Here is a 15674-nt window from a genome sequence, read left to right as displayed (position 1 = left end):
GTTGCTCACTCAGGATTGTTGTGAAGTAGATGTGATTTAATCAAAACAACTTCCTTTGTGCCCGTTTTAAAGGCCATTCTAATTACATGGTACCTTTGAAGCAAGCTTTTTTTTTTTGACATTATGCGTGGTGAAGGAGTACAAGGCAAATTTTCTAGATGTGAAATGTCTTTGAATATTCCTGCAAAGGGCTTGTTACCATGGTGAAAAGTTAGATGAAATTAGATTTGATAGAGCTGATAAGACAGTCCTCAACTATAGAACAGGTTGTATTTCAGGCATTTGAGAGTCATTATTTGAAACTTTTTTTTGTAACCAATTTAATAAGTATTAGTAAGCTGTCCAGGCTAGACTGTGACGCATTTTATTTGTAATGTAATTGTACTTAAATACTGTCTGGATTTTTTTTTTTTTTAGTGTATACCATTGATCCTATTCACTGTTTCAAGTACACTGTGTGTAAGACGTATTTGGTCTTGTTTTTGCATGCTGTGGCTGGGGAAGGAAGCCAGCACATCACACAGGCTATTCATGTACTTCAACCACTGGCCTATACCTCCAAACTGTTTGCTTTTAATTCTATCTCATTTCTCTGGATGGGAGAGAATAAATATATGTATCTTTATATCCTCCTGATTAACGCAGCCCTGGTATATCTAGCTTTTTCTGTTAAAGGACACATGCTAATACTTTGTGAAAGCAGATATTATTGGCAAGTACAGTGTTAGACGCTTCCTTGTCTCTAGATCACTGCTTTTGTTTTGAAAGCAGCGACTCATTCCTATTCTCATTGTCCATACCCCTCCAAGTCTATCTAATTTTTTGAGAGTCCTGTGGTTTGTGATCTTGCTTTCCCTCCCTAGTGCTAGGGCTACAGGTGGGCACTACGTGCCTAGAAACAGTGACAATCTCTCGACTCTGGCATAGATGTGAATGGCTCTACAAACCACCACATGGGCCTTTCATAGCAGAATTACAGAGGAAACAAGTCCTGCTTCCGTTGAGAGCAAGATGCAGTGGAGATTCCCCATCCCCAAGCCCACCTTCCCTAAACTACCTCATTCCTTTTTTATCTTCTTTAGATGCAATACACGTGGAGGCCAAGATAAGAAATAAGGCATTTAATAAATGCTTAAGCTTGAGGTTGAGAGAGATGCTCAGAAAAATGTAAGACACACCCAAAAGCATAGGTCTGGGTTTCTTACAGAGAAAGTTGTAGACTATAGCAAATATCCAACTCTTGGTACAGACTTCTCCAAAGAGAATTGTCCTATTTCTGATTATACATATCTTTCTCTGGAATAGAGCCCGCAGTCATTGCCTATGGGCCTGCTGGTTTAATGTTCTCCCCCTTCTCTTTCCCCATGGTTTTATAGCAGTATATTACATAGTATGATTACAATGTTCAGGCTTTCTTTTGAAGAAAGCTATATAGAGAACCGCTATCAGTAAGTGTTAACACATGCTTGGATTTTTTAAAAAATATATAAACAATTGCTCTTCTTCACATTCAATAAATACATTAAAATTTACCTTTATAGGTTCCAAAACCTACTAAAAATGATTATAGAACTTCCATTTATTTTTTTCTGACTCTAATTTAAAATATGCCAAAGACAATAAAGTTAAGGAGTACCAATTAAAATTTGTTGTGAACCGCTGAAATCCGTTTGGTCTGGAGATCAGACCAGAGCTGGAATACTTTACACATTTTATTGACGTTTTCTGAAATCATTTTTCATGGCAAAACAGCAGTTGTCTGGTGCCCAGCGATCCTTTTAGTAGGTGCTGCATCGGATGTTTGATTGATAGTTCCAAGGGTGTTGAGTAAAGTGCTTTAGGGTTATTGCAATTCTCAGAAGTCCAAGGGTAAGGTTGTTTTGATCAAAGAACTGCCCAAACTGTGATAAAGAGGACAAACCTGTGTCTTTGATGGAAAGGGAAGAGAGGAAATTCGGCAAAGAAACAAGATGGTGGCTAGGCAACGAAGAAGATAGCAGAGTTACACACAAACCCCTGGAGATACATAGTGAGGAAATAGCAGAAGGAGAGGGGGAAATAAAAGGTGGTCTGGCCAGGTCCAAGTTCAGAATGCATACTCACAAGAGATGATTTTGAGCCTTGGCAACTTCCTGTCTTAGCAAAGTGTTATGTAGATGCATGAAATGGCTTCACTGACCCAGGTTTTGGTTACTGTGCCTCCGTTGCAAGAGAGTGTGGTTCATTACCTGATTTGCCATTTTTAGACTAATCAAGTGTGAAGAACAAATCTTTTTTCCTGTTTCCTTGTCTCTAAGAATTTTTTAATTGGGGGGTTGTTTTGCTTCTGCACCTCTCATTTTCTGTTGTTCGTGTACCTCAAGTGACTCTATAGTTTATAAGTTGATTTGTACACTCTAAGTTGTGTGTGTATGTTTTCAGACCTGCATAAATACAAGAAAGACCTCATTTGACAGTATCTCCATATAGTACTTCAACCAGTTTCCTGGGTTTATTTTTAAAATATTAAAATTATATTACTATTATCGCTACTTCTTATCATCATCATCATCATCATGCGTGTGTACAGCTGGTATGTTCATGCCACAGGGTGTGTGTCAAAGTCAGGCAACAACTTTCAGGACTTAGTTTTGTTTCCACTGTGGGTTTTGGGGATCAGACTCAGTTTATACCCACTGAGCAATGTTGCCAGGCTGCCTGTTCTTTAAATGTGTGTCTCTGGAAATGAGGACTGGCTTTTGTATTTTTTTTTGTTCTGCAAGCTTTTTTTTCTATACTTGATTTTTATTGAGCTCTACATTTTTCTCTGTTCTTGTCCCTTCTTCCCCCCACCCCCTCAGCCCTCTCCCATGGTCTCCATGCTCCCAATTTACTCAGGAGATCTTGTCTTTTACATTTTTTTCTCTGCTTCCCTCCCTGCATCTCTCCTCCCCCAACCCAACAAAGACAAGATCTTCTGTAAGATTTTTTTTTTTTTGTCAACGCTGTCTTAAAATGGTCCCAGAGCCAAAACTCTGGAGTGACATGGTTAGCTGCTCCCCCTCTTGGCCAGTCTTGGGAATTTTTTAGTAGAGAAACTGTTCATTAGGTGAAGCAGTCTCATGACTATGCTAATAAGTCAGTTCAGTGGCTGTTGGGAAGAATTGCTTGGCAAAGGGAATAGAAATAGTAGAAAGGAGCATAATCCGTGTTTGGGGAACTACAGCATAAAGACCTGTCCCCCAAATGTCTGCCACTTCATGAGGCCCATTGTTTTTACGAGAAACATAGGCTATTGAAGTGATCAAAGCTTCTGGGTTAAATACATTCTTGGATTGCATCATGAAAATTGCATGCATGAAAATGACGCAATCCCCGTGAAGAAACACGACGGCCCAACAACTACCTGAGTCACACTGTGTGCTAGAGATTTTGCACACTCAGAGAAATCTTATGGAAAACCAGAGATGACACCCGATACGAATTTCTTGGGAAATCTCTCTTACTTTGTCATTTTAGGCGGAAATTAAGACACTTCGGTTGGGAGACAGAGCACAAGGAATTGTTAGCCCGATTCTGCAACAGGACCCTCTGTGACCTGGAGCAATTAACTGGGTCTCAATTTTTCCCTCCATAAAATGAGGGGTTGAGCTAGATGCTCCCTCAAAACCCTTTTCAATTCTAAAAATTCTGCGAATCTTTTAAGCATGTGCCTGGACCAGCTGCTTTCGTGGAAGGTCTTACAAGTTGCTAATTAGCCCATCTGTATGGGACCCTCTTTCCCCCTGTCGTTTCTTAACCCCCAGCTACTTTCCCCAGGTCTTTGAAAAACCCTCCTGTGAGCCTGCAGCTTGTTAACTTGAATAATAGTAGAAATTTTCTGAATTAGCTTAAAAGGCACATAAAAGACATAATTATCTGTTCTATCTATCCGCTTGGGCTGGGCAGGCTAGAGTGGCTATCATCACAAGCCCCCCCCCCTTCCCCCATTCCCATCGCACACAGGCATGATATGAAGTACTCTTCAGACTTCACTAAATCTGTGTTTTAATCTCTGTAGTTGATAACAGCTAGTACTTCATTAGGCCGGTAGGAAGACCAATGTGGAGCCTTCAGTGGTTGAAGGCATTTGAATTCAGAGGCCTATGAAAGTACGAGCCTGTAGGAGCCTAGGCAGTTTGGATGCTCAACTTACTAGACCTGGATGGAGGTGGGGATTCCTTGGACTTCCCACAGGTCAGGGAACCCTAAGTGCTCTTCGGGCTGAGGAGGGAGAGGGACTTGATTGGGGGAGGGGGAGGGAAATGGGAGGCGGTGGCGGGGAAAAGACGGAAATCTTTAATAAATAAATAAATTTTAAAAAAAAGTACGAGCCTCAGTGAGAGTAAACTGTCCACTCGCCTTCGGTGACAAAAATACCTCAGCTTTATGGCTGAAGTTGAAATTTTGAGAATTTTTTTTAGCTCCCTGGTCTTAACTATTTTTTTTTTTTGAACTTCGTGGATTTGTTATTGGAGCGGGGAGTTTGTTGCTGGCCCATATTAATAAAGAGCTCATTTTTAGATTAGAACAAACCCTAAAACACATTTTGAATGTTACGGAAATGTATATAGTAATATAAACTGAGACTGTCTTCTGTTTTTGGAGACAAGGTCACATTATGTGGGTCAGGATGGTCTTGAAGTCATAGAATGACTTAACGGGTACATGACCACTGCCTGTTTTAGGATTTGTTTTTATTATTTTTATTTAAGCGTACCCGCCTGTGTTCTTGCATGATTATATGTGCAGGACTGCAGGTGCTTGGGGAGGCCAGAAGAGGGCCTCAGATACCCTGGAGGTAGAGTTACAGGCTGTTGTGAGCCACTTGCTGTGGGTGCTGGCAGCTGAACTGGGATCCTCTGCGAGAGCAGTGTATCCTTGAATAGCTGAGCCATTTCTCCAAGTCCCTAGATTTTTTTTTTAAGTCTTCACTTTAGATTTCAGTCATTAAGACTTTAAAACAGTTGTGGCTGTTTGAACCCTCACTACAGTGTAGTGGGCACCAATTCACAGGGAGAGTGGCCACCAAGTACAAAGAAAGACATGAAGCCATCTGGCCTATTTCAAAATGCATTGTTCTAGATCACACTAACTGCCTTTGAGTTTTGTTGGCAAGCACTGCTATTTTATCCTGTTTTCTTTCACATCCATGTGACAAACTAAAAACCTGTGTAGTTTTGGAAACCTCTTATTAAAAGGATATGCTTGTTTATTTTCATTTTATGTGTTTGTATGATTGTCTGCATGCATATCATGTGCATCGTGTGCACGCCTGGTGCTTATAAAGGTAAAAACAGATCACTAGAGTCTCTGGACCTGAGGTTACAGACAACTGTGAGCCACCATGTGGACACTGGGAAATGAACGCTGTTCATCTGCAAGATCTACAAGTGTTCTTAACTGTTGAGCCATCTCTCTAGGCCCTAACTTTTTTTAAAAAATTTACCTGTGAAACTTGCTGAGAATGATTATTTGCAGCTTTTTTTTCTTCAGCGCTTTAAATTAGTTTCTGAAACGTAAGCGTTTGCTGAGGTTTTCGTTATCTCATTGGATTTAAGATGTGTATGCGTCTCCGCTGAATCCGGAGCAGTCTTAGTTTGAGACTTTGCAGTTGGCGGGCAGAAGTCGCTGATGTAGTTGGAGGCCAGTATAAACCTTTGCCTCCACTGTTTTGTTGTGTACTGAACCTGGGCACTTGAAAGGCTGCTCCTCGTTGCAGCCCTCCTTGAGGTGGCTACCTGTTCAGGTAAGGCTCCATCTGCTTGACAGACAGAATTCCCAGGCCTGTCATGCTTTAGCCCATTCTTGCTCGTTACTCTAGCCCATCTTCGTCACACCTCTCCCCCCCCCCCCGGGAGAATTGATGGAGTCCTGAGAATTTAGAAATAAATAGGACTCAAATATCAAGTATATTCAATTTGCACACCTTTCAGGTGATTGATTTGGTAGCGTGTTAAAAGATTTAAATATGTTCACATCCTTTGACTGCTAAGTGTGTATCCTAAGGAAGGGTAGATATGCATCAAGATTAATGTAGAATGTTAATATGCACATTACAGTATTATTTACATGTGCACATTTACAGTGTTACAGTATTAATTAGACTACTGAAATTTGGAAGTAAGCCAAAATGTTTCATGTGAGAGAAATAAGTTTTCTCCAAGGAAGAGCACAGCAATTGCTTATCCAATGCCAAATGATTTACCTTGAAAATACACATACAAGTACATACAGATTGAACAGGTTATATTTGGTTAACCAATACCAAATGATTAACCTTGAAAATACACATAAAATAACATTACACAGAGTAAGCATATTATATTTAGGGATATGTCTGTACATGTGTGTGTGTGTATGTGTGTACACACACATACACACACACACACACGCATGCATGCATGTAACAGCTATCAATGAGAAAAGAGACCATGAGTTTGAAAGAGAGCAAGGAGGGACATATGGGAGGGCTTGGAGCGAGGAAAAGGAAAGGGAAAATGATGTAATTATACTATCTTTTATCTTAGAAAAATTAAATAAAATATCCACCTTATTAAAAACGATCCTCCTGGAGAAGCTTTAATTCTAGAGGAAATGTTAAGTACGTAGTGTTACACGACAGTAGTATGGAAGCACTGGGCTGTCAATCATGTGGCCATGTGAAAAAAGACAAAGAAGCCAATAAGCTTTTGGCACTTTCAAGTTGTGGAGTTACAGATAATTGGAGTCTTCTACATACCTGTCCTAATTTTCAAATTGCTATGGCGAGAAAGATTCTGTTCAGCAAAAGAAGTACTTTTCTTGATGAAAAAAATGAATGCTGATTTTGTTAAATGATGTTTTTCTTTGACACTGTTCACCTTAGACAATTTGGGGAAAAAAAAAGAGGTAGGGCATTGAGGCCTCCGGATGAAGCCGAGTGAAAGAAGTAAGACTCTTCTGTAGACGGGAAGGAATACCATTTTTTTCTGATTATAAAATACTCCTGAGGACGACGGAGGAAGAAGCCCCGTACACTGTTGTAGGGTCAGCATAGCGATGATGGAATGGAGTAGAGCTATGGATTCTAAGAGTAGCCTGCTGACTGTGAAGTGGACATCATCTACCATGTTCTACTGCCGCACATAGAAGCCAAAGAAAGGAGATCAGTCTGGCAAAGTCACAACTGCCCACACTGCTGACAGTGACCAGGACTCAGAACCCCACTTGTCTATCAACTGACTAGTGGAAGAAGACAATTTGATGTTCACACACAGAATGCTATTCCACCATAAGAATGAAATCCTAGCATTTGTGACATTGTGGAAGTACTACATGAGGCTTTAAAAAAAAAAAAGAAAGAAAAGAAAAACCACCGAAGTTGAGAGTAGATTCAGGGACTGGTGAGGGGTATTAGGGAGGAGAAATGGGAAGAGGTTAATCCTTGGTTAAATATTATAGTTGCTTAGGAGGAGAAAGCTCTGCTGTGCTATTGCCAAGTAGGTTGACCATAGTATGTATCTCAAAATAGAAGAGAGTAATTTGAATACACTTGCAAAAAGGATTGACAGAAGTTTAACGTGACAGATATGTTAATTTCCCAAGTTGATCATTGTCTAATGGATTTGTGAATCAAAATATTAATCTTACCTCAAGAATGTGTGGAAATGTTATGTGTCAGTCAAAAATTTTACATGCCATTGAAAATTTTGAGGGAGCAAAAATCGAAACATTGATCTTTGATGATCAGTATTCCTCCATCACCACTGTGTTTACTTCATCCTTTTTTTGTATGTCAACACAGAACACACAAACATACATGCAATTAGAACCACTAATTAAATGGTTTGGTGCCATGATTTTTCTTGATATGAGACCATGAATATCACATAATATCCTGTTAAGTGATGCACATAAAATGTAGCATGGAGATGATTGTTGTGGCTGCTCTAGCTTCCTAGCTTACTTGTTTATGTGGGCCCAGAGCGGTCTCTGGGGGCCCATTGGATGCAAAGTAATCTGAGAGTGCTCAGTTGAGCTGGCTAGCTGCGGGACATTGGATGATGCCAGCAGAAGTACTAAGTATATGGTACTGAGTTTGAGTCCCTGGCAACTTAGCTAAATTCACAGTCCATGAGAGAATAAACACTCTATTTTCTCCCTAGGAGAGGTCATTAATAAAATTAACCTTGGAAAGGGAAGACTGATCCTTTGGCAGCGTCCCCTAGCACTCTTTGATATGCTAACAGCCCCAAAGGAGGACTGCGGCTGGCAACTGGCTTGCTAACTTAGGGGCAGCTTAGTAATTTACTATCCGCTGGATAGTAAATTACTAAACAGGAGTTGAGTATGTGACCTTTTAGTGCCCCCATGCTCTTTCAGGTGCTCTCCAGGAGTGACATGCCATGGCAGAGGAAAGTGTCTGCTATGGCTTTCAGACTACTGAAGAGGCTGGAGTAGACAGTCACAAGCCAACAGTTCCCATCGTCAGGAAGAATTTTTTTCTGTTTCTCCTTTTCCCTCCATTTGTAGATGCCCGACTTAGCTGTTCTTCATTACACGCTTGCTCGCAGCGAGAGACCGGATGGATGGCTCCTTCAGTTTGCCTAACAGTTAGAAGAGGATGGGCTGTAGCACTTTAAAAAGAGGCTTCTGAGGAATTTAGTTGCTGTGATAACTTAGTGTTGGCATGTCACACTAAGGCTGTGAGATGCAGCGTTTATAGTGAAGGAGGAATTAGTGCTTATGTATAAAAGACAGCTTCCTCATAATGTAAACGCGCGGGGCTGATTTATGGCACCGAACAAATGGATTGAATAGAAAGAGCTTCTACTCTCTCAAGGTCGTGGGTTCCTTCTAGAATCCATTCTAGCTCATTCATCAATAGCCAGTTGATTGTTTATATAGAAGGAACTAATGGTATTTAATAGCACAACCAGAGTTCCTTTGACCCTTTTCAAGAACTTTGGATGTTTATTTGATGGAAGACAAGTGACTGGTGATAGAAATTCCAGAAGCACATGATGTCCTCTTTTAAAAGGCAGGATATTTACATAGAATACTTTGATAGGACAACTTTGGCTTTCCACTCAAGTTTTTCCCATGTTAAGCCAGTACTTTCTACACTGGAAATAATTGAATTTTAGAGCTGAGAAGTGTTTATAGTCCCCAAGCTCAGTTCTTACACCCACCAGGCCTCTGGGAAATCGAATAGTCTGCAGCTAAAGTACGTGGGAGGAAGGAGGGAAGAAGCCCCAATTCCTAAGTTTCAGCTGTGTGCGATGCTTCCAGCATTCCGCCTTCCAGGTAGTGTAAACTCTCTTCCCATGGCTGATGGTGTGTCATCCCTTAGTTTCCACCCAGTAGTTGCTTCCAGTCTCGTGGATGTCTGGGACGTTTCACAACCTTGGAAGGTAGAGCTGTTAAGCATTTCCCTTTGGATAAACAGCTCCAAGTTTTATAAGGCTGTAGGCCTTCTCAGCGGACCTCCCAACAGCTTGACCTTCATTTCTGTTCCCCCCAGATGGATTATGTTCCACATCACTAGGCAAGACATAAGCCAGTCTGTTAAAAAGATGTTCTAAATGGATGCTGGCATCAATTCTAGGAGCGACGATAGCGTCACTCCATGTATTATTAGTAGTGCCTATGTATGTTGAGCATGACTTTGTGCCAGCATTGGCCATGTGGGGTGCGAGAGAATGGCCTGTTTTGTAAACGGGCCTTCGGAGGCTTTTATTTTCTCAACCATGGCATGTAAACCTCGAAGTAGGAGTCTTAGGCTTTCCCCACCGTTCACACTGCTTGAGGCTCGTAGCGTATTACAGTGCTGAGTTCTGTGGCCAATTGTGAGCTCAGGGAGTTTCGGCTGCTTGAGCCTCACCGCATGTACACTGAAGCTTCCAAATGGGGAATTACAGAAATAAACCTGTTGACAAATGCTCAGTTACCGCCTCCTCTCTGACGTTCAGACAACAGGAGCTTCCCGGAAAGCAGACTCTACAAGCAGTTGCTGGACAGGCGCTCTAAGTTCCAATTAACTCAACCTCTGATCAGTGGGAACTCTGGTTTACACCACCCTTGGCTGCTTCCCTTAGCCAACTCTTATATTATAATTGGTTTCATTAACGATTATGGAGGATGATTGCTATGTGTCTTGGCCTAGGCAGGTCTTCTTCTGCAGTTAGGATCTGACCACGATCCTGAGGAACAAGAATAATGTCATGGTTGGGTGGGGCCAGGATGGAGATGAGAATTGCAGCTCTCAAGAAAGTTGCTGCAAATGATGGCTGTGACCCCATACCCGAATGAATAATGCTGCTGCTACTCTTTTCTGGCTTGCTTCCTTGCTCATTTGTTTGTTAAGACAGTCTTGTGTCTAGCCTCAACTTCACTGGGTAGCTGAGATTGGCCTTGAACTCCTGATCCTCCTGCCTCCCAAGTACTGGCATCACATGCCGTTGCCATGTCCAGCCTGCCGTTTTTGTTGAGGGATTTCAAAGTGTTGTACTGATTACTGAGAAACTGCTGATTTAAATTTTTCTTCTCGTTCTCTATGAGAAAGAATGACGTTGTGACATAGGCTTCCTTTTATTGGCAAAGATTTGAGATGCAAATTCCTCAGAAGTAGTACACTTTTATACAGACATACTTTCCAGTTGAATGTCACAATTATTTTTCAGTTTTCAAATTTACCTCATTCAGCTATTTAATTACTAGAAAACAGCCTTTCTAAATGTTTTTCTCCCTCCCTTTTTTGGCTTTTCTTTTTAGAATTCTTCAAAGAACTACTTGAAAATGCAGAGAAATCCCTGAATGATATGTTTGTGAAGACATATGGCCACTTATACATGCAAAATTCAGAACTATTTAAAGATCTCTTCGTAGAGTTGAAGCGCTACTATGTGGCGGGAAACGTGAACCTGGGAGACATGCTCAATGACTTCTGGTCTCGCCTTCTGGAGCGCATGTTCCGCCTGGTGAACTCTCAGTACCATTTTACAGATGAGTACCTGGAATGCGTGAGCAAATACACAGAGCAGCTGAAGCCCTTTGGAGACGTCCCTCGGAAACTGAAGCTCCAGGTTACACGCGCCTTTGTTGCAGCCCGGACTTTTGCTCAAGGCTTAGCAGTTGCAAGGGACATAGTGAGCAAAGTCTCTGTGGTAAGTTCTCTGTGTGTATTTTGGGTTTTGATTTTTTTTTATTTGTTTGGTGTCAAAAGGAGGTTGCAGAAAGATTCAAAAACAAGTCATTAGGGTTCGGTTGGCTCACTAACAATCTTTTCTTGGTTTCTCACCTTAGGGTTCCATTGGCTCAATAACAATCTTTTCTTGGTTTCTCACCTCCCATACTTTGTCCACACTCTTTAGACTTAACTCACCAGTGCTAGGGCAAGATTTATTTTTGTTTTTTATTTATTTTTTGTTTCTTGAGACAGGGTTTCTCTGTGTAACCTTGGCTATCCTGGAACTCACTTTGTAGACTGGGCTGACCTTGAACTCACAGAGTTCTGCCTGCCTCTTTCTCCCAAGTGCTCGGATTGAAGGCATGCACCACCACCACCGGGCTAGGATGAATATCTTTATATATCATTGTTATTTTCTGTAGTTTCCTTGGTAGCCATTCTTAAGTGGGATGCACATTGACTCCAAAGTCTTAATTTTAAAAATAATTTTAACAACTCATTCCCCATCTGTTTTTAGTTCTTTCTCTTTGTGCAAAAGAACCCTCCCCACCTCAGGCTCCACACCTAGTTATTTTGGATGAGCATGGTTGAGCCCACTAGTTGCAATTAGGAAATCATTAGTATCCATGGGCATTTGTCCTTATTATAAAGTGTGCTCAGAGCTTTCATGACAATTGCTGTGCACTATTCAGGTCATGATGATCATGACTTTGGTTCGAGAATTACCAGTACAGACAATACTATTGTAATACCCGGTAAAAATGAACCTCTCGTAAATTAAATGAGTTGACATAGACCAGGATTTTTCAGATTGTATTCCATGGAGCCACCTTAGAAGGGTCTTCATGAGCCTCCGTGAGGCAAAGCAAAGGGGACTTTTGTATTGGTTTAAGACTGAGTTATGTGCTTTAGCTGCCATAGAGAAGCTTTGCTCTCCTAGATTTCCTGCAGTCGAATTCTGAGCAAGATTTTAAAGTGGGAATGGTTCACTCTTCAGTGAGATTTGCAAGTTTTTAGTTTCTGTAGTGCCGGGAACAGAAGCCCAGGGCCATGCAGATGTGTAGCCAGGACCTTGTACCACTACGCTTACTTGAAGCATTTTGGAATTTGGGACTGCAGAAGGTATTGAGTGTTCTGAGCTTTATGACTGATGTGCGAGGACCCAGCTCACTGTGGATGATCCTGCTACCCTTGGGCAGGTGGTCCTGATGGTATAAGAAAGCAGACTGAGCAAGCTGTGGACAGGAGAGCAAGCCAGTACTTAATACTCTTCCATGGCTGCCCCAGTGTGGACTGTGACCCAGGGTATGTAAGGTAAACTTTTCCTAGGTTGCTTTTAGTCATGTCTAATACAGCAATAGAAAGCTAACTTCAGGCATCTTTTATGACTTAATACCAGGGAAGAAGCATCTATGCTGGAGCAAAGTTATCTTGGTCAGACTGCTCTTTTCCTTTGGCTCCCAAGTGGGTGGCCAATTTGTTAGCCACTGTGTCTGAGTGCACAGATAGTGGCTTTTGCTTTTGTCATTTAGTTGTTTTCACGATTAGACAAAAGGTCAACATGAAAACAGCCAGCAGATCAACGATCACAGAGATCATCTTAGAGTTAGGATGACCAGGTCATTTATTATCCAAACCAAGGCACTTACTGTTTAAACCAGCAGATGCGTATTAACAAACATAACCAGGCAACAGGGCAGGGACCACTAACTGTTAATGAGCAACCAAGTGCACAGAATGTACCTGCCACCTTAGTTGAGAGGAAGCCAGTGTTTACCAGAGGGAAGCACATGAATCTAAAAATAGGATGTTACAGAAAGTAGATGCTGATTATTGGGACTTAGGAAATAATAGGTATTGTATTCAATTAACTGATTCTCTCCTGTCAAGGCTGTAAATTGTTAGGAATTTCTTTGCAGTATATTTTTGCCCACCCTCTCCTTCTTCTTCTGATTCCTTCATTGTCTGTGGCAAATATTTGGTGGGGCATATGGATTTAAGGTAGTTAGAAAACTAATCTCAATGCTGTACTTCTGTCAACTGCAGAAATCATTTTTAATCTTGGAAATACTTAGGTCTCAGTCTGGAAGTAGTCCACCATCCACAAGTCTTCGAGGCCCATGCCATTGGCATAGAAGTTCACTTGACACATTTGCCCACTTTTAGCAATTCTTCATGTCATCCTGACATGAATGGGCAGGAAGGAGTTAATGTATGCTGTAAATGCCTGTATATACATGTGGACCTGTGTGCTATGTGTACATTATGCAGAGAAAAATAAGAGTGTACATACCGCCCTAAGCAATTGTTTGAAAAAAAAAAACTTTCTTTACGTTAACCAAATATAGGTACTACTGTTAGTTGGGCAAGAAGAAAAGCTACTTTTTAACGTAACTTCTTAAGGTTTTTTGTTGTTGTTGTTTCAGAATTGAGCTCTCTTCTTTATTCATTTTTTACTTATGACTTCCTAAACGTTTATAGTTTAATAAGTATATAGTGAATACAAGATATATCCTGTAATTTACACAAGGCAAAGTTATTTGCCAGTTGGTTAAAAAATATCATCAAGCTACATTAAATGTTATGCTTGTAACTGGAAAATAAACAAATAAATAAATGGATTATTTTGGCTTCACTATTGAATAATTTCCAGACTTAAGGACTGATTTTAAAACCACAACCTTCAACTAAATTTGTTTGTATTATTTGAATAACAATAGTAAAACACATAGGTATTCAATCAAAAGAAGGCAAAATTAGAGTTGTGTCAGATCTATCTCATGGGATGTCTCTGTGTAGCAGTATGCCAGGTATTGTTGCAGACTTGGGAAAATATTTACTGGATTAATGTTTGGAGTGTAGCTTCCAGTTAAGTGGAATTTAAACGTTTGCTCTATGGGGAATGTAGTAAATGACCTAACTGTTAAAAATGTATATTTTAAACCGAGTAAGCAGAAAATTGATATGATTAACTCATAATTTGGTTCTCTACCAGTTTATATATTGTTCTCCTTGGAAGGAGAACAATTTAACATATGTAGTTTTATGGTACTTCATAAAATCAATGCCCTCTAACCTGAGAAAAAGCCTTTCAGAGTAGGGAATCTCTTTGCCAACTGAGGTGATCCAAACCACTGGCTACAAAGAAATCTTTAAAGGCAAGCTGCAGAAGCATCCTGGCCCTTGGGGCTGCTCCCTGAATTCTTGCTTAACTCAGAGGTGGTCTCACTTTCTCGTGGGTGGATACCTTGTTTTTCCAGCTCTTTTTTGCACCTCCAAGATGAACAGTGATTTGATTACCACAAAGCCATTGAGAGGGCCGTCAGTATCAGCAAGCTTTCCTTCCTCCCAGAGAAGAGCGCTGCTTGGGTGAAGGACTCATTCCTTGTTCCTTGCGTCATTTCATATTCGCTGGACCCAGCAGTCTCGGCATACTCCTTGGAGCCTTAAGATCCCAACTGCAGAGATACCCTCCCTCTTCATTAGAAACAGACGGTTCACGAATAGCCTGCCGCTACATGGCTCATGATGCGGTTTTTTTAGTTACCTGCTTGTAGCAGCAGTTTTGCCTAGAAGGGTGGAGTCTATTGTGGTGCTTTAGAAATGCACAAGTGGTTACATGCACCATGAAAATTAATAGCTCTTCTGCCAAAGAGATACATTCTCATGGTTTCAATTAACACTGGCATAACAGGACTGTGTCTACACCCGCACCCCAAACTACAGGGGCTATAATTAGACAATAGTGTCTTACCATCGAGGTCTATGAAGGACTCTCCTGCCTTTTAAGCCATTTCTGTGGATCCCTCTTTACTTCTATTCTCGTAACGATTCTGGGTATTAGACATTTTGTTGTTTTCCCTACATCATTGTAAGTGTAAATAAGCTTTTAAGAAACCGAGTATAAACTTTCATTCTACCCTCGTAGTATCTTTTTACTTAGACATAAAGGATAAAATTGCAAAGGGCATGGTGGGACTGAAGAGATGGTGGGGTCGGGATAAAGGTGTATGCCCAGACGATGAAGGAGTGGAGATCACAAACACCCTTAATCCATCCAGCTTCTGAAGGACAAATGCTGGATATTTGCTTTGTGATTTCTAGAGTTTATATAGATCCTCTGACTTAAAACTGCAATATAAAAGCAGAAGAGAAAGCATCTAGGGGGACAGAAGGAGACTGGGAGGGAAAGGAGAGATAAAGGAGAAGCTAGTGGGATGTCTGCTCGATGTGCTTGTATGAAAATTAGCGTTAGGTAATAGTACCACACACAATGCCTAAAAGGAAATAGAGCAAAGTAGAAAAAGAACAAAAAATGTAGAGTCTTTAAGGGAGTTAAAATAATCATATTTTCATATATGAAGTATAGTAGTCCAGTGATTTCAAAAATAAGGCACAACTTCACACATTTGTATAGCCTCTATGTTATCTACAATGTGCCCACAAATATTCTTGAGTGAATTTGAGTTGATTGTACACATTATGC

The 15674-nt window shown here is 40.8% G+C and overlaps 1 protein-coding gene across 1 annotated transcript in view; it reads left to right on the top strand.

The window, feature by feature from the left end:
* Window positions 1-15674, top strand: part of Gpc4 (glypican 4) — a 108306-nt gene that overhangs the window by 75505 nt on the left and 17127 nt on the right. Inside the window, exon 3 of the mRNA XM_005358455.2 lies at window positions 10774-11165. Coding sequence (XP_005358512.1) covers window positions 10774-11165 — 392 coding nt within the window. The remainder of the gene's footprint in view (window positions 1-10773; window positions 11166-15674) is intronic.

Source organism: Microtus ochrogaster, chromosome X (assembly GCF_000317375.1).
Source record: "Microtus ochrogaster isolate Prairie Vole_2 chromosome X, MicOch1.0, whole genome shotgun sequence".
Classification (NCBI taxonomy): domain Eukaryota; kingdom Metazoa; phylum Chordata; class Mammalia; order Rodentia; family Cricetidae; genus Microtus; species Microtus ochrogaster.
Note: the sequence above shows the minus strand (reverse complement) of the source record. Positions and strands in the feature narration are given on the sequence as shown.